General features: G+C 43.8%; 1 protein-coding gene across 1 annotated transcript in view; it reads left to right on the top strand.

Moving 5' to 3' along the window:
- LOC138670117 (solute carrier family 2, facilitated glucose transporter member 11-like) overlaps positions 1 to 18,298 on the top strand; it is a 110,026-nt gene extending 91,728 nt beyond the window's left edge. The window contains exon 12 of the mRNA XM_069757159.1: positions 17,843 to 18,298. Within this exon, the coding sequence (XP_069613260.1) occupies positions 17,843 to 18,040 (198 nt within the window). The 3' untranslated portion in view covers positions 18,041 to 18,298. The remainder of the gene's footprint in view (positions 1 to 17,842) is intronic.
- The last annotated feature ends 1,085 nt before the right edge of the window (positions 18,299 to 19,383 follow it).

Here is a 19,383-nt window from a genome sequence, read left to right on the forward strand (position 1 = left end):
TTATGTTTATTTGTCCAATTACTTTTGACCTCCTAAAATGTGGAGTGTTTGTAAAGAAATGTGTACAATTCCTACATTTTCTATCAGATATTTTTGTTCAACCCTTCAAATTAAACGTTACAATCTGCACTTGAATTCTGTTGTAGAGGTTTCATTTCAAATCCAATGTGGTGGCATGCAGAGCCCAACTCGCGAAAATTGTGTCACTGTCCAAATATTTCTGGCCCTAACTGTATATAAAACAGTGTGATCAGCAGTGCTAAATGGGTGTGGTTGGGACGTGGATATGGGTGTGACTAGTTGTGAAATTGGTGTGGTAAGAGACGTGGCCTAAAATTTGCCGCGGCGCACTATGCGCGCCGCAAACTTTATACCTCCTTCCCTTCTTCAATAGTTGGGAGGTATGGTACCACATTTGCCAGATCACGGCAAGTGCCGCAAATCCCATAGGGAATGAATGAGGCCGAATGCAGTGTTGCTGTAAGTGATCCGTTACTCGGCAGATGCAGAAAAACTGCCTGATCTACTGCAAAAGGCGACTTTCACATCAGCGATTCTTGCCAAAGTCTATGGCGATAGTGTCATACTCACCAAAGGGGGAGGCAGCACTAAAAGTGCCTAGGACAGCAGAAACTCTAAATACGGCCCTTGGGGGCTACATTATATTCTGTGGGGGGGACTGCATTATACTCAGGGCACTACATTATATTATGGGGGGCTACATCATACTATATGAGGGGGCTACAGTATACTCTATGGGGGGGCTGCATTATATTCTGTGGTGGAACTGCATTCTCTCAGGGGACTACGTTATATTCTGTGGTGGGTTGCATTATACTATATGAGGGGGGCTGCATTATACCCTATGGGGGTGCTACATTATATTCTATGGTGGGGACTGTGTCATACCTGAAGGGGTTGCATTATATTTTGTGGGGTGCTGCATTATATTCTATGAGAGGGGACCGCATTATATTTTATGAGGGGGCTACATTATGTTCTGTGAGGGGGCTACCCCAACCCTTGCTACATTACTAAGACGTGAACTACCTTATATTATACCCTGATATTAGCGCTTTTTACCGCACAATTGGTGGTCTTGTATCTATTTCTATGTAGCTACATAGTGGGCCCCAAGAATGATTTTCTCTGGTGGGCCCAAGGTGCTCCAGTCCGACGCTGGGTTTGGATAGGGTTAGGATTAAGGTTAGGGGTGTGTTGGGGTTAGGGTTGGAGTTAGAATTGAGGGGTTTGCACTGATTGGGAACGTCAGGGGCTCTCCAAATGCGACATGGCATCCGATCTCAATTCCAGACAATTTTGCATTGAAAAGTCAAATGGCGCTCTTTCCCTTCTGAGCTCTGCCATGCACCCAAACAGTGGTTTACCCCCACCTATGGGGTATAAGCGTACTCAGGACAAATTGCACAACAACTCTTGTGGTCCAATTTCTCCTGTTACCCTTGGTAAAATAAAACAAATTGGATCTGAAGTAAATTTTTTGTGAAAGTTAAATGTTCATTTTTTTTAAACATTCCAAAAATTGCTGTGAAGCACCTGAAGGGTTAATAAACTTCTTGAATGTGATTTTGGGCACCTTGAGGGGTGCAGTTTTTAGAATGGTGTCACTTTTTGGTATTTTCTATTATACAGAACCCTCAAAGTGACTTCAAATGTGATGTGGTACCTAAAAAAAATGGTGTTGCAAAAATGCGAAATCGCTGGTCAACTTTTAACCCCTATAACTTCCTAACAAAAAAATGTTGGTTACAAAAATTCTGCTGATATAAAGTAGACATGTGGAAAATGTTACTTAGTAAGTATTTTGTGTGACATATCTATGTGATTTAAGGGCATGAAAATTCAAAGTTGGAAAATTGCAAAATTTTCGAAATGTTTGCCAAATTTCCGTTTTTTTCACAAACAAAACGCAGGTAATATCAAAGACATTTTACAACTCTCATGAAGTACAGTATGTCACGAGAAAAAAATGTCAGAATCACTGGGATCCATTGAAGCGTTCCAGAGTTATAACTTCATAAAGGGACAGTGGTCAGAATTGTAAAAATTGGCCTGGTCATTAACATGCAAACCACCCTTGTGGGTAAAGGGGTTAAATTAAGTTCTAACATATATCCATATCCCTATTGAAGCCCCTTAGTGTGTTCCCCAGCTGTGAATGATTGCACCAGAGAGATGATGCAGAATCCCACACACTATCACCACATGTGAAGAACCCACACCTCGCTACCACGCCTGATGTCATTACACGTTCCGCACCCTCTGGGGACACACAAGGTCAGTTTTACACAGACAACCCCTGTGCACACAGGCCCAATGACGCTCAGGGAGAGGATGTGGCCCATGCAGTCACTGACGTGGCACCACACTCTCTCAGAACTCTGACAGGCTGAGAGGCCCCTTTCACTATAACCAGTGAAACAGTGCCTAGTCAGTAGGACTGCCACCAGTTCCTCGTTAGATGCAAGCCCGGTCCGTTAACGGGATTATATTGGGCCAGACACCAGTCCTGGTAGTGTGAGGGTGATCTCTTAAAGTGAGATCTATATGATTGCTTGTACCTGACCAAATAAAAGCTGAGTGCGCACTTAGAGGCTAAAGAATGTATCTGATACACAAAGACAGATACACACTTCTCTCAGTCAAAGTTGGTACACAACTGAACTTTATTTTTAGAACAAAGAAAGATACTAAAAGCAGGAAATAGGGGGGGGGGAGGTCGCACAACTTCTGAACAGCTAGTCACTTTGTAATTGGTCCAGTCCAAGCTTCATTTCCAAATATGGTGTATTCCAGTGCCTTCACTCCTGCATTCCAAAGATTCCTGCCAGGACGGTTTCAAGGATTTCCAAGACAGTTTCAAAGACACAATCGCCATCTTGCTACACCCTATCTGAACTGACTTATATAAGGTTTAATAATTGATTTCATTAGCCATTTTCTCCTTCACAGTAGCATGGAAAGCTAAGCTGAGAACAGAGACTTGTGGTTCGTGGATTGAGGTAAAAGAGAAGCCCAAGGTTAAATTACAGTGGGTACGGAAATTATTCAGACTCCTTTAAATTTTTCACTCTTTGTTTCATTGCAGCCATTTGGTAAATGCAAAAAAGTTCATTTTTTCTCATTAATATACACTCTGCACCCCATCTTGACTGAAAAACAAGAAATATAGGAATTTTTGCAAATTAAAAAAGAAAAACTGAAATATCACATTGTCATAAGTATTCAGACCCTTTGCTCAGACACTCATATTTAAGTTACATGCTGTTCATTTCCTTGTGATCCTCCTTGAGATAGTTCTACTCCTTCATTGGAGTCCAGCTGTGCTTAATTAAACTGATCGGACTTGATTTGGAAAGGCACACACCTGTCTATATAAGACCCCACAGCTCACAGTGCATGTCAGACCAAATGAGAATCATGAGGTCAAAGGAACTGGCCAAGGAGCTCAGAGACAGAATTGTAGCAAGGCACAGATCTGGCCAAGATTACAAAATAATTTCTGCAGTACTCAAGGTTCCTAAGAGCACAGTGGCCTTCATAATCCTAGTATTCCTAGACCTGGCCCTCCAGCCAAACTGAGCAATCGTAGGAGAAGAGCGTTGGTGAGAGAGGTAAAGAAGAACCCCAAGATCACTATGGCTGAGCTCCAGAGATGCAGTAGGGAGATGGGAGAAAGTTCCACAAAGTCAACTATCACTGCAGCCCTCCACCAGTCGGGCCTTTATGGCTGAGTGGCTCAACGGAAGCCTCTCCTCAGTGCATGACATATCAAAGCCTGCATAGAGTTTGTTAAAAAAAAAACACATGAAGGTACAAATCTGTAACCATTCTTGACTGGCCCAGACAGAGCCCTGACTTAAACCCAATTGAGCATCTCTGGAGAGACCTGAAAATGGCTGTCTACCAACGCTCACCATCCAACCTGATGGAACTGGAGAGGATCTGCAGTGAAGAATGGCAGAGGATCCACAAATCCAGGTGTGGAAGACTTGTTGCATCATTCCCAAGAAGACTCATGGCTGTATTAGCTCAAAAGGGTGCTCCTACTCAATACTGAGCAAAGGGTCTGAATACTTATGACCATGTGATATTTCAGTTTTTCTTTTTTAACAAATTTGCAAAAATTCCTACATTTCTGTTTTTTTTTCAGTCAAGATGGGGTGCAGAGTGTACATTAATGAGAAAAAAATGAACTTTTTTTAAATTTACCAAATGGCTGCAATGAAAAAATGGAGTCTGAATATTTTCCATACCCACTGTATATATTTAACCACTTTAAGGGCACATTAAACAAAACACTATATATACAATGGTTATACATATACAATGGTCAGATATGCAAATACAACAGTGGTAGGACAAATAATGCAGAATATAAACAGACAGTTACCAGTCAGATGAAAGGCCTGGCTAGCGGTGGAGGGGCTGCCACATGAGAGGCTAGTGGTCTCCTCTGTTCCTTGAAAGCAATAGGGCATGCTTTACACGAGCATTTAACTACTTGGGGGTCACTAAATCCCCTCCCCTTGCATCTAGCAGCTAAAAACTCCAAGATGGATAATAGCACCTTAATGGATGGTCCAAGAGAGGCGGTTTTGGCACCATTGGATCCAGCCAGGCCCCTGCTACGTACTCCCCACCTTGGGGTGCTGGCACAACACCGCAGAAGAAATGTCAGCACAGGCTTCCAGTATCTGTTGTTTCAGGTCCTGCACATCTCGTATCTTCACAGCATAGACCAGGGGTGTCAAACTGCATTCCTCGAGGGCCGCAAACCATGCGTGTTTTCAAGATTTCCTTAGCATTGCACAAGGTGTTGCAATCATTATGTGTGTAGGTGATTAAATTATCACCTGTGCAGTACAAGGAAATCCTGAAAACATGACCTGTTTGCAGCCCTTGAGGAATGCAGTTTGACACCCCTGGCATAGACAATTGCCTTCAGATGACCCCAGCATCTGAAACAACAGATACTGGAAGCCTGTGCTAGCATTTCTTCTGCGGTGTTGCTATCAGTGTGTCAAGAGTGGGAGAAGAGGGTTGCATTGACAATTCAACACAATGGGCAGCACTTTGAACACATTTTATAAGTGGTCATAAATTTGTAAATAACTCATGAAAGAATAAAGTTATGTTAAAACCAAACACACCATTGTTTTTCTTGTGAAATTCTCAATAAGTTTGATGTGTCACATGACCCTCTTCCCATTGGAAAAAATAAAGTTGGATCCAAAATGGCCGACTTCAAAATGACCGCCATGGTTACTACCCATCTTGAAAAGTTTCCCCCCTCCCATATACTAATGTGCCACAAACAGGAAGTTGATATGACCAACCATTCCCATTTTATTTAGGTGTATCCATATAAATGGCCCACCCTGTATATGCCCATTGAGATGATAACAGCTGATTGTTAGCGGTACCAGTTGTTGGGCCCCCACAGATCTTAAAACCTTAGGTTAGGTTAGGTCAGCTATAAAAAAGTATTGGAAAAGTCCTTTAACCCCTTAATCCCATATGACGTACTATCCCGTCAAGGTGACCTGGGACTTAATTCCCAGTGACAGGATAGTACGTCATACGCGATCGGCCGCGCTCACGGCACATTAACCCCCGCGGTACACACGCGATCAACCATGATCGCAGTGTTCCGGGGGCATAGGGAAGCATCGCGCAGGGAGGAGGCTCCCTGCGTGCTTTCCTGAGACGATCGGTACAAGGCGATGTGCTCACCTTGTACCGAGCGTCTCCTCCCTGCAGGCCCCGGATCCAAAATGGCCACGGGGCTACTTCCAGGTCCTGCAGGGAGTACTTCCGGGTCCAGAGCAGGCTCTGGTAACCAAGCAGCAGGGCATGCCAGATCTGATCAGTGCTCTGCAAAGTGTCAGATCAGCGATCTGTCAGTATACAGTGATGTCCCCCCTGGGACAAAGTTAAAAAAGTTTAAAAAAATTTTTTAGATGTGTAAAAAAAAAAATTTTTCAAAATCCTAAATAAAGAAAAAATATATATATATTGTTCCCATAAATACATTTCCTTATCTAAATAAAAAAAAAAAACAATAAAAATACACATATTTAATATCGCCGCGTCCGTAAGGACCCAACCTATAATACTGTCCCACTGGTTAACCTCTTCAGTGAACACTGTAAAAAAAACAAAAACGAGGCAAAAAACGACGCTTTATTATCATACCGTCGAACAAAAAGTGGAATAACATGCGATCAAAAAGATGGATATAAATGTCCATGGTACCGCTGAAAACGGCATCTTGTCCTGCAAAAAACGAGCCACCATACAGCATCATCAGCGAAAAAATAAAAAAGTTACAGTCCTCAGAATAAAGCGATGCAAAAATAATTATTTTTTCTATAAAATAGTTTTTATCGTATAAAGAGCGCCAAAACATAAAAAAAATATAAATGAGGTATTGCTGTAAACGTACTGAACTGAAGAATAAAACTGCTTTATCCATTTTACCAAATGCGGAACGGTATAAACGCCCCGCACAAAAGAAATTCATGAATAGCTGTTTTTTGGTCATTCTGCCTCACAAAAATCAAAATAAAAAGCGATCAAAAAATGTCACGTGCCTGAAAATGTTACCAATAAAAACGTCAACTCGTCTTGCAAAAAACAAGACCTCACATGACTCTGTGGACCAAAATATGGAAAAATTATAGGTCTCAAAATGTGGTAATGCAAAAAATATTTTTTGCAATAAAAAGCGTCTTTTAGAGTGTGACGGCTGCCAATCATAAAAATCCGCTAGAAAACCCGCTAGAAAAGTAAATCAAACCCCCTTCATCACCCCCTTAGTTAGGGAAACATAAAAAAAAATTAAAAATGTATTTATTTCCATTTTCCCATTAGGGTTAGGGCTAGGGTTAGGGCTAGGGCTAGGTTTGGGGCTAGGGTTAGGGTTGCGGCTAAAGTTAGGGTTGGGTCTAAAGTTAGGGTTGGGGCTAAAGTTAGGGTTGGGGTTAAAGTTAGAGTTGGGGCTAAAGTTAGGGTTAGGGTTACATTTACGGTTGGGATTAGGGTTAGGGGTGTTTCAGGGTTAGGGGTGTGGTTAGGGTTATGGTTGGGATTAGGGGTAGGGGGTTTTGGCGTTAGGGTTTCAGTTAGAATTGGGGGTTTCCACTGTTTAGGCACATCAGGGCTCATAAACGAGACATGGCGTCCGATCTCAATTCCAGCCAATTCTGCGTTGAAAAAGTAAAACAGTGGTCCTTCCCTTCCAAGCTCTCCCGTGCGCCCAAACAGGGGTTTACCCCAACATATGGGGTATCAGCATACTCAGGACAAACTGGACAACAACTATTGGGGTCCAATTTCTCTTGTTACGATTGAGAAAATAAAAATTTTGGGGTCTAAAAAAACATTTTTGTGGGAAAAAAATTATTTATTTTCACGACTTGTTATAAACTGTAGTGGAACACTTGGGGGTTCAAAGCTGTCAAATCACATCTAGATAAGTTCCTTAGGGGGTCTACTTTCCAAAATCGTGTCACTTCTGGGGGGTTTCTACTGTTTAGGTGCATCGGGGCTCTGCAAATGCAATGTGACGCCTTCAGACCAATCCATCTAAGTCTGCATTCCAAATGGCGCTCCTTCCCTTCCGAGCTCTGCCATGCGCCCAAACGGTGGTTCTTCCCCACATATGGAGTATCAGCGTACTCAGGACAAATTGGACAACAACTTCGGGGTCCAATTTCTCTTGTTACCCTTGGAAAAATAAAAATTTGGGGGGGCTAAAAAAACATTTTTGTGGGAAAAAAATTAATTTTTATTTTCACGACTCTGCGTTATAAACTGTAGTGAAAAACTTGGGGGTTCAAAGCTCTCAAAACACATCTAGATAAGTTCCTTAGGGGGTCTACTTTCCAAAATGGTGTCACATGTGGGGGGTTTCAATGTTTAGGCCCATCAGGGGCTCTCCAAAGTGACATGGTGTCCCATCTCAATTCCAGTCAATTTTGCATTGAAAAGTCAAATGGCGCTCCTTCCCTTCCGAGCTCTGCCATGGGCCCAAACAGTGGTTTACCCCCCACATGTTGGGTATCAGCGTACTCAGAACAAATGGCACAACAATTTTTGGGGTCCAATTTCTTCTCTTACCCTTGGGAAAATAAAACAAATTGGAGCTGAATTAAATTTTTTGTGAAAAAAAGTTAAATGTTAATTTTTTTTAAAAAACATTCCAAAAATTCCTGTAAAACACCTGAAGGGTTAATAAACTTCTTGAATGTGGTTTTGAGTACCTTGAGGGGTGCAGTTTTTAGAATGGTGTCACACTTGGGTATTTTCTATCATATAGACCCCTCAAAATGATTTCAAATGTCATGTGGTCCCTAAAAACATTGGTGTTGTAAAAATGAGAAATTGCTGGTCAACTTTTAACCCTTATAACTCCCTAACAAAAAAAAAATGTTTGGTTCCAAAATTGTGCTGATCTAAAGTAGACATTTGGGAAATGTTACTTATTAATTATTTTACATGCTATATCTCTGTGATTTAAGGGCATAAAAATTCAAAGTTGGAAAATTGCAAAATTTTCGCCAAATTTCCATTTTTCACAAATAAACGCAAGTTATATTGAAGTTATATTGAAGAAATTTTACCACTATCATGAAGTACAATATGTCACGAGAAAACAATGTCAGAATCGCCAAGATCCATTGAAGCGTTCCAGAGTTATAACCTCATAAAGGGACAGTGGTCAGAATTGTAAAAATTGGCCCGGTCATTAAAGGGGTTGTCCACTACTTTCAATTAATAGCCCAATGTATCCCCCCGGGGCCCCTAATAAATTGTGCAAATACCTTGCGTTGCCGTTTTCGCCTGTGAGCGGCGCTATTCCGGCTGCTGAGTCTGGGTCACGTGACCCCCAGGCTGCAGCCGCCGCTCATTTTCGCTGACGTCACGTCAATTTCCAGACTCTGGAAATTGACGTGACGTCAGTAGCAGGCGTGACCAGCCCCCACAGACAGCAGTCACTCATCAAGAGTGACTGGGCTGTGGGCGGGGCTGGGGGCTGCCTGCGGGGCTGTGTTGGGGGTGGGCGGGGCTAGGCAGGGATGATTGTTGTGTGGACGCCGGGGGTCTGCGTGCCGGTGCCGGTATGTGCGTGCCGGCGCTGGTATGTGCGTGCCGGCTCCGTGGGTCTGCGTGCCGGCGCCGGTATGTGCGTGCCGGCGCCGGGGGTCTGCTGGGGGTGTGTGTGTGTGTGCGCTAATGTGTTGAATGTAAAAAAAAACACATACACAGTACGTACATACATACATACATACAATACACACCATGTGACATGCACCATGCGATGACATGCGACATGCACCATGCGACGACATGCACCATGCGACGACATGCACCATGCGACGACATGCACCATGCGACGACATGCGACATGCACCATGCGATGACATGCACCATGCGACGACATGCACCATGCGACGACATGCACCATGTGGCGACATGCGACATGCACCATGTGACGACATGCACCATGTGACGACATGCACCATGTGACGACATGCGACATGCATCATGCGACGACATGCACCATGCGACGACATGCACCATGTGACGACATGCGACATGCACCTTACGACGATATGCACCATGTGACGACATGCGACATGCACCATGGGATGACATGCGACATGCACCATGCGGCGACATGCACCACGCGACAACATGTGACATGCACCATGTGGCGACATGCACCACACGACGACATGCACCATGCACCATGCGACGACATGCACCATGTGACGACATGCACCATGTGACGACATGCGGCATGCACCTTGTGACGACATGCGACATGCACCATGCGACGATATGCGACATGCACCATGTGGCGACATGCACCATGCGACAACATGCACCATGCGACAACATGCGACATGCATCATACGACGACATGCACCATGCGATGACATGCGACATGCACCATGCGACGACATGCACCATGCGACGACATGCACCATGCTACGACATGGGACATGCACCATGGGACATGCGACATACAGTACATACATCATACATACAGACATACAGTACATATAACATAGAGTACATACTCACCATCACTTGTCATTTTGTTCCCCGAAGCCATTGTCACCTGTAAAAAATATTAAAATAATAAACAAACAATATACTCCCCGATCCGCAGAAATCCAATTAAAACGAGTGTCCCACAACGATCTCCTGTGGAGAGCAGGAGCATCAGCTGATGCAACAGCTCTCCAGGGGCTCCAGGAACACAATGATGGAAGGTATCCATCCACAATGTATTCCTCACAATGTATTCCTACGCCCCTGTGAGAAAATAGTCCCTAGCCTCACTTATGGCATTGGTGGGTGAGACATTTTCACACGCAGCAAATGCCATAAAGTGAAACCAGTGAACTAGAGTAACCTCAGTGATGCACTGCAGGAGCCATTGTCTCCTGTCAGTGTGTCACTGAGGGTCCTATAGAGCAGTGACATCACCCAATGTCACTGTTCTATAGGAGAGATCGTCGTGGGACACTCATTATTAATTGGACTACGGCGGACAGGTAGTATACGGTTTATTATTTTACGTTTTTTTGCAGGCGCTGAAGTATGGTAAGTATGGTTAAATGAAGAATATTAAAATACTTTTTTCCTAATGTGTGCGTGTTTTATTAACCCTTTCTTACTATTGGATTAATAATGGATAGGCGTCTTATTGACGCCTCTCCGTTATTAACCCGGCTTAATGTCACCTTACAATAGCAAGGTGACATTAACCCCTTATTACCCCATATCCCACCGCTACTCGGGAGTGGGAAGAGAGGGGCTAAGTGCCGGAATTGGCGCATCTTACAGATGCGCCATTTCTGGGGCGGCTGCGGACTGGTATTTGTAGCCGGGGGGGCCAATATCCATGGCGCCTCTCTAGGCTATGAATATCAGCCCGCAGCTGTCTGTGTAGCCTTTCTGGCTATAAAATATAGGGGGACCCCACGTCATGTTTGGGGGGGGTCCCCCTATTTTAATAGCCAGTAAAGGCTACGCAGACAGCTGCGGGCTGATATTCATAGCAGGCTACAAATATTGGCCCCAGGCCATCGGCTTTCCCCCTCTGGCGCAGAAAATTGTGTGGGAGCCCACTCCGTTTTTTTCCGCTTTTTTTTTTTTTTAAATTCAACACTCATTAAGGCCTCTTTCACTCTTGCGTCGGTACGGGTCCGTCGCCATGCGTCGGGCCGACGTACAGACGCACGATGTGAAATTTGTATAAAAAAATCAAAGAGCTGTCAAAGGACTCCAAATGCTAGCAGCAAAACAAATATATATATATATATATATATATATATATATATATATATATGAAACAAAAAAATATACTTATATATTATAAAAAGCCACAGAAAAGCAAGTCAATAAAAAAGCCTTTATTATAATAGTATGGCAACATCAGCACAAAAGTGCATGTGCTTGGGAAATAAATATACACAGGTGTACAGGTAAAAAATACGATATAAAAAATATATATATATACAACCAATTCCACAATCTGATTCTAAGCGCATGTATGAGACAAATTACGTGTATCCAAGGGGAAAAAAAATATACAACTAGTGAAGAAAAGTGTTGAATATGGATTGAAAAAATATATAAAATCTGTTAGTACATGTGTATCCACCAAAAACAATGTGCAAATAAAGTGCCACAGTATAATTGTGCAAAAGTGCAAGTAAAAGGGAAGACAAAGTCTATAGTGTGCAGTATGTCCCCTCCTGCACTATAGTATCATACACGCATGTCAATGTCTGCTGTGAGATATGTGGGAATTAGTGAGATATAGTCTTATATATACCTGTCGGTCCTGCGTGCCCAAGCACAGAGCACTCCGATGTGCGTTTCAGTGATTCCTTCGTCAGGGGGTAATGTGCTAAGCAGAACCGAAAGGATATATATACTCGCCGGAGGTGCCGATAAGAGTGGGCTAGTGACTCGACTTGTGACCATTCGTCGCTAATACAAGTCTATGGGTAAAACGCATCCTGCGAGCACATTTGCAGGATCCGTTTTTTCCACCGGATCCGTTTTTTTCCGCCAGATCCGTTTTTTCTCATAGAGTTGTATTAGCGCCGGATTGCGCCTGATGGCCACACGGATCCGTCAAAAAAGCTGTTTCCGCCGGATGGAAAACACCTACAGAGGAACGGTTTTTCTGTCCGTCGAAAAAACACACAGCGACGGATCTAGCAAAAAACGGATGAAACTTGTGGCCATCAGGCGCACTCCAGCGCTAATACAACTCTATGAGAAAAAAACGGATCTGTTGGAAAAAAAACGATCCGGTGGAAAAAAACAGATCCTGCAAATGTGCTTGCAGGATGCGTTTTGTACCCATAGACTTGTATTAGCGACGGATCGCGACGGATGGCCACACGTCACATCCGTTGTGTAACGGATCTGTCGTGTTTTGGCGGACCGTCGGCACGAAAAAAATGTTCAAGTGAACGTTTTTTTGGCCGTCGCGCCCACCATTTTCTAACACGCATGCGCGACAGAAACTCCGCCCCCTCCTCTACGGACTTCAGAATGGGCAGCGGATGCATTGGAAAACTGCATCCGCTGCCCACGTTGTGCAAAAATTTCACAACGTGCGTCGGTACGTCGGCCCGACGCATAGCGACGGACCCGTACCGACGCAAGAGTGAAAGAGGCCTTAAAGGGACACTGTCACCTGAATTTGGAGGGAACAATCGTCAGCCATGGAGGCGGGGTTTTTGATTCACCCTTTCCTTACCCGCTGGCTGCATGCTGGCTGCAATATTGGGTTGGAGTTCATTCTCTGTCCTCCGTAGTACATGCCTGCACAAGGCAATCTTGCCTTGCGCAGGCGTGTACTATGGAGGACAGAGAATGAACTCCAATCCAATATTGCAGCCAGCGGGTAAGGAAAGGGTGAATCAAAAACCCAAAAACCCCGCCTCCATGGCTGAAGATTGTTCCCTCCAAATTCAGGTGACAGTGTCCCTTTAAAGGGAACCTGTCACCCCGTTTTTTCAGTACAAGATAAAAATACTGTTAAATAGGGCCTGAGCTGTGCGTTACTATAGTGTATTTTGTGTACCCCGATTCCCCACCTATGCTGCCGAAATACCTTACCAAAGTCGCCGTTTTCGCCTGTCAATCAAGCTGGTCAGGTCATATGGGCGTGGCGACTGTTTCTTCCCCCAGATCTTGCATATCTTTCCGTTGGTGGCGTAGTGGTTTGCGCATGCCCATCTTCTGAATCCACTGGGCAGGAGAAGAAAAAACGCGTGATCGGCGCTATTTCCCTGGTGATCTGTGGGGGCGGCAATCTTCCTGAGGCCACGCGTGCGCATATGGAGTCCTCTGCTGCCCGGGGCTTCAGGAAAATGGCCGCGGGATGCCACGCGTGTGCAGATGGAGATCGCGGCGGCCATTTTCCTGAAGCCCATATGACCTGACCAGCCTGATTGACAGGCGAAAACGGCGACTTTGGTAAGTTATTTCAGGAGCATAGGTGGGGAATCAAGGTACACAAAATACACTATAGTAACGCACAGCTCAGGCCCTATTTAACAGTATTTTTATCTCGTACTGAAAAAACGGGGTGACAGGTTCCCTTTAATTAGCGTTGAATTTAAAAAAAAAAAAAGGCGGAAAAAAATGTCATGGGCTCCCGCGCAATTTTCTGCGCCAGAGGGGGAAAGCCGACGGCTGGGGGCCAATATTTGTAGCCTGCTATGAATACCAGCCCGCAGCTGTCTGCGTAGCCTTTACTGGCTATTAAAATAGGGGTCCCCCCCAAAAAAATGACGTGGGGTCCCCCTATATTTTATAGCCAGAAAGGCTACGCAGACAGCTGTGGGCTGATATTCATAGCCTAGAGAGGGACCATGGATATTGGCCCCCCACCCCCCTGGCTACAAATACCAGTCCGCAGCCGCCCCAGAAATTGCGCATCTGTAAGATGCGCCAATTCCGGCACTTAGCCCCTCTCTTCCCACTCCCGTGTAGCGGTGGGATATGGGGTAATAAGGGGTTAATGTCACCTTGCTATTGTAAGGTGACATTAAGCCGGGTTAATAACGTAGAGGCGTCAATAAGACGCCTATCCATTATTAATCCAATAGTAAGAAAGGGTTAATAAAACACGCACACATTCGGAAAAAAGTATTTTAATAATCTTCATTTAACCATACATACCATACTTCAGCGCCTGCAAAAAACGTAAAATAATAAACCGTATACTACCTGTCCGCCGTAGTCCAATTAATAACGAGCGTCCCACGACGATCTCCCCTATAGAACAGTGACATCGGGTGATGTCACTGCTCTGTAGGACCCTCAGTGACACACTGACAGGAGACAATGGCTCCTGCAGTGCATCACTGAGGTTACTAAAGTTCAAAGTCTTACTTTATGGCAATTGCTGCGTGGGTAAATTTCTCACCCAGCAATGCCATAAGTGAGGCTAGGGACTATTTTTTTCCACAGTGGCCAAGGAATCCCTTCTTCCCGTCATTGTGTTTGTGGGGCCCCTGGAGAGCGGTTGCAACAGCTGTTGCTGCTGTTCTTCACGGGAGATCGTCGTGGGACACTCGTGGATTTCTGCGGACAGGGAGTTTATTGGTTGTTTGTTTTTTTCACCTTTTTTACAGATGACACTGGCTTCGGGGATCAAAATGACAAGTAATGGTGAGTATGAACTCTATGTTTAATGTACTGTATGTCATGCATGTACTCTATGGAGTATGTATGGAGTATTTTTTTTTCATTCAACACATTAGCTGGATGATGGGACTACTACTGTCCCATCATTGGCTTATGTGTCCATCACTGTCAGTGTAGTAGGCATCGTCCGATGGGACTCATAGTCCCATCGGACGATGCCCGCACTGAGACACCCCGCACAGAGACACGCCGCAGAGACCCCGCACGCTGCACAGAGACACCCCGCACGCCCCGCAGAGACCACGCCCACCGTACAGAGACCACGCCCGCCGCACAGAGACCACGCCTGCCGCACAGAGACCACGCCCGCCGCAGAGACACCCCGCAAGCCGCACAGAGACCCCGCACACCGCAGAGAGCCCCACGGTCACGCACAGACACTGCCCGCACACACACACCCAGTCTCCGCCCACACTTCATTATACTGCATAATTGCACTATAGGAACTTCCGATTTCCGATATCGTAAAAATATCGGAACTCGGTATCGGAATTCCAATATAGCGAATATTGGCCGATACCCAATATTTGCAGTATTGGAATGCTCAACACGAGTGATGACACAACAATCTGAAGCAGCAGTACACAAGCTTCCCGAAGAAGCAAATATTGCGAAACGTGCGTTGGAGCTACGTACTCAGCGGGCACCATACCCACATGAGTAAGCACTATATGTATCACCTTATTAGCACTATGCACTTTATCACAGCTTTAATACATGTTTCTGCCTAGTATTTTGCCATTTTGTTTTCAACTGGGAAACGCTGCGTGAATAAGATTTGGCCAGATTGTAACGCATCGAGTACTCTAGAATATGTATGTAGTATATAATACAGCCCACGTAGTATATAACAAAGCCCACGTAGTATATTGCAATGTGGGCACCACATCCCTGTTAAAAAAAAAAGAAATAAAATAAAAAATAGTTATATACTCACCTTCCGGCGTCCCCCGCATCCAGGCCATGTCGTGACATTCCGTTGCCAGTAATGCCTTGCGGCCATAACACGTGATGATGTAGCGGTCTCATGAGAACGCTACGTCATGTTCGGGCATTGCCGCAATGCATTATTTGGACCGGATCGTCGCGAGTCGTGTGAAAGGCTGGCGCGGAAGATGAGAATATAATGTAATTTTTTTTGTATTACTTTTAACATCATATGTTTTTATTATTGATGCTGCATAGGCAGCATCAATAGTAAAAAATTGGGCACACTTAGACGATTAATGACAGCGTTAAAGGACTGCGTTACACCGCGTTATGCCACGGAGAAACGCAGTCCTAAAACGCTATGTGGGCGCTGACTGGAGGGGAGTACGGAGGGGGCACTGACTGGACGGAAGTAGTGGGGGGCCAATTTGTGGCTGGACTGTGCCTGTATGAGCACAAATAGTGTAAAATAAGAACACACATAATATATACATTCACACAAGTGTATGTAGATGGACATATATACCCACACATGTACTGTGTCATTTACATATCTAAGACATATACGCAGTGAGATCTCTTTACAGTATATCATATATGTATATTAAACTATACTATGAAATAGATGAGAAAGAAAAAAAGCTCAAAGCTTGATCACCATGGTTGTGCAGTTCTTGGTGCTGCTGCTTACAGCTTGTGACTAAGGCTACGTTCACACTAGCGTTATGCTAGTTTGCGTCGGGTTTGCGTCGGGCAACGCAGCGGCGACGCATGCGTCATGCGCCCCTATATTTAACATGGGGGACGCATGCGTTTTTGTTTGTTGCGTTGTGCGACGCATGCGTCTTTTTTGCCGCAAGCGTCGGACCAAGAAAACGCAACAAGTTGCATTTTTCTTGCGTCCGAATTTCGGCAAAAAACAACGCATGCGTCGCAAAACGCAGCGTTTTTGCATGCGTTTTGGTGCGTTTTTGCGTGCGTTGTGTGTTGCGTCGCCGACGCAGCGGCGCACAACGCTAATGTGAACGTAGCCTAAGATGTGGCCTCTCCTCATCAGCCTGAACAGAGAGGAGGGAGGGGTTTGGGTGTGTTTTGGAGTGGGTGTGCCAGTGCAGAGTTACATGCGAGTGCAATGCATCATGGAACTTGTAGTATTAGACCACAATAACTCAGGAGAAAGGAAGTTGTCGATTAACCCAATGAGAGCTGGATCCAGCACTAAAGATGTGCTGCTATAGCATGATAACAGGTAATATTGCTGAAATAAACACAGTAGATGTTTTCAGTGGCACATAATAGCAAGATTTATGAAAAAAAAACAAAAAAAAACTTTATAGTAGTGGACATCTTCTTTAACGTGCAAACCATCCTTCGCGCTTAAGGGGTTAAAATGTATTTATGTAACATGGTGAATAGTGTGAAATGTGAAGCAAAAAAATAACAACGTATAATTGCTGGGGAGTTTTTATTTTTCACCATAAAAATTTAAGCAGAGTTAGTAATATATACGGTATTTAGGCCAAAATGTTTTCACTGACAAATACAAACATCCTGCAAAACATTAGCCCTCATAGAGCTACAGCAAAGCAAAATCTAAATTGTATGGCTCTTATAATGTGACAATTAAAAAAAAACCTAGAAAAACAAGAATGACTTTGTCGTAAAGGCCCAAATTGGTTTCGAAGACAGAAAATATATACTATTTGTGCCAGTGACCAAGATGTGTGAGTCTCCGGGCCGCAGATAGAGGTCCCAAATCGATTCATCATTTGCTTTTTTGTGACTTTCGTTTTTTGTTTTGTGGTATTATTTACTCCACATTCATCAAAATTGCACACGTAATTCATGAGTTTGTCTAAAATTCTTTCTGTCTTGAACTATTTTTGCAACTTTTGCTGCCAAAAAGATCACCGTAGCACCAAAAGTTGAAAAAAAAAAACACCAAAATGTTGGCACACTCCAAAGTACACCATGGGGGATAGGAGTGCAGTTGTGCAAAATTTTGCAATTACTAAATTAGGCTTTAAAAAAAAAAAGCACCAATAGAATAATGAATTGGGGACAAAAAAGAGGCACAAAACTAGACAAAATCTGTCTATTTTTCCCAACAGTTTACCTCTTCTATTTCTCTCTCCAGGCTACTATGGAGCAATTCTGTTTCCTCATCTTCCTCATCATCACTGCCATCTGTGGGGCATTTCTCTACTTCTACCTGCCTGAAACAAAAGGGAAAACTTGGCTGCAGATCAGAGAGGATTTTGACAAGTACAATTTCTCAAAGCAGCACTGTATAGAAGACCAACCGAGTGCCAATGTTACATCGACCAGATTCTGATCTTCGGGACGTTCAGCCAGGTCACAAGACTGTTCTGGATTTGCTTCAAGCTTGCCTTGAAAAGGAAGCACACTTAATAATGTGTGTCTTATGGAAGCAGCTGACAAAGAGTGTGAATCCTTTCATGTCTGAGCACACACACACCAAGAAAACTGAATGTCTGATGAGGTCCCTTCATGAATACTCAGTTACTACATCCCGAGAAGCTACGCTACCTTTGTCATATATATTATGTGCTAATATCTAATAATTTATGTTAGAGCCAATATACATTTATGTACTGAACAGTTTGATGCCTTTATCTTGCATTTATTTATTCAGCGGACAGCTATTCTTAGCATTATACAAAGATATCAGTTCCACAGAACTAATATACCCATATACTTAGCCACTAGTGATGAGCGAATAGCATTGTTGCTCGGGTCTTCCTGAGCATGCTCGGGTGGTCTCTGAGTATTTGTTAGTGCTCGGAGATTTAGTTTTCGTCGACTCAGCTGCATGATTTATGGTTGCTGGACAGCCTGAATACATGTGGGAATTCCCTAAGAAACAGGCATTCCCCACATGTATTCAGCCTGTCCAGCAGCTGTAAATCATGCAGCTGCGGCAACGAAAACTAAATCTCAGAGCACTAACAAATACCCAGAGACCACCCGAGCAACGAGTATACTCGCTCATCACTATTAGCCACTCATCATAATATACTTAACAAGGAGAATCGGAGTCAAAATATGCTAAAAATGTCAACGTTTTTATTAATACACAAAATTACAAATAGAAATAAACAATATAGGATTACGAGTACAGATGTAATTTGGTCCTTGGTTAAAAAAAAGAGGCCGGAGAATAGGTCAGGACATGGAAATTGAATGCGAACAACTAAGAGTTTTCATGAGAGACATGTAGATAAACTGGTGCCCCTAAACTGAGTTTACACTCTACTAAGTAATAATAGGACAATAGTCCAATATGGGGGCAGTAGTCCAGTATCTGCCAAAAAGTACCAGAAGGCTTATGTTGGACGCAATACATATTATGAGCTTAACAAGTAAGAGGAGTATTTACCCATTGTATTTGTCAGTCCTGCCGCAACTGCGGCCACATTCTCCAACGTGCGTTTCGCATAGATGTCGCTTCCCCCTGAGCAAATTGGCATTTAAATGAAGATAATTTTTTTTTCCTCCACATTACTAAACGACTAAACCGTAAATGCATATATTATACATATGTACTGTATCTTGCAACAGTGCAGGCGACGGCGGCATTTTGATGACTATTATTTTTTTTTTGTAACAACACAATATGTTAGGCCGGTCTCACATGTCCAGATAATTCCGGTACCG

This window comes from Ranitomeya imitator, chromosome 1 (assembly GCF_032444005.1).
Source record: "Ranitomeya imitator isolate aRanImi1 chromosome 1, aRanImi1.pri, whole genome shotgun sequence".
In the NCBI taxonomy this organism is placed as follows: Eukaryota; Metazoa; Chordata; class Amphibia; order Anura; family Dendrobatidae; genus Ranitomeya; species Ranitomeya imitator.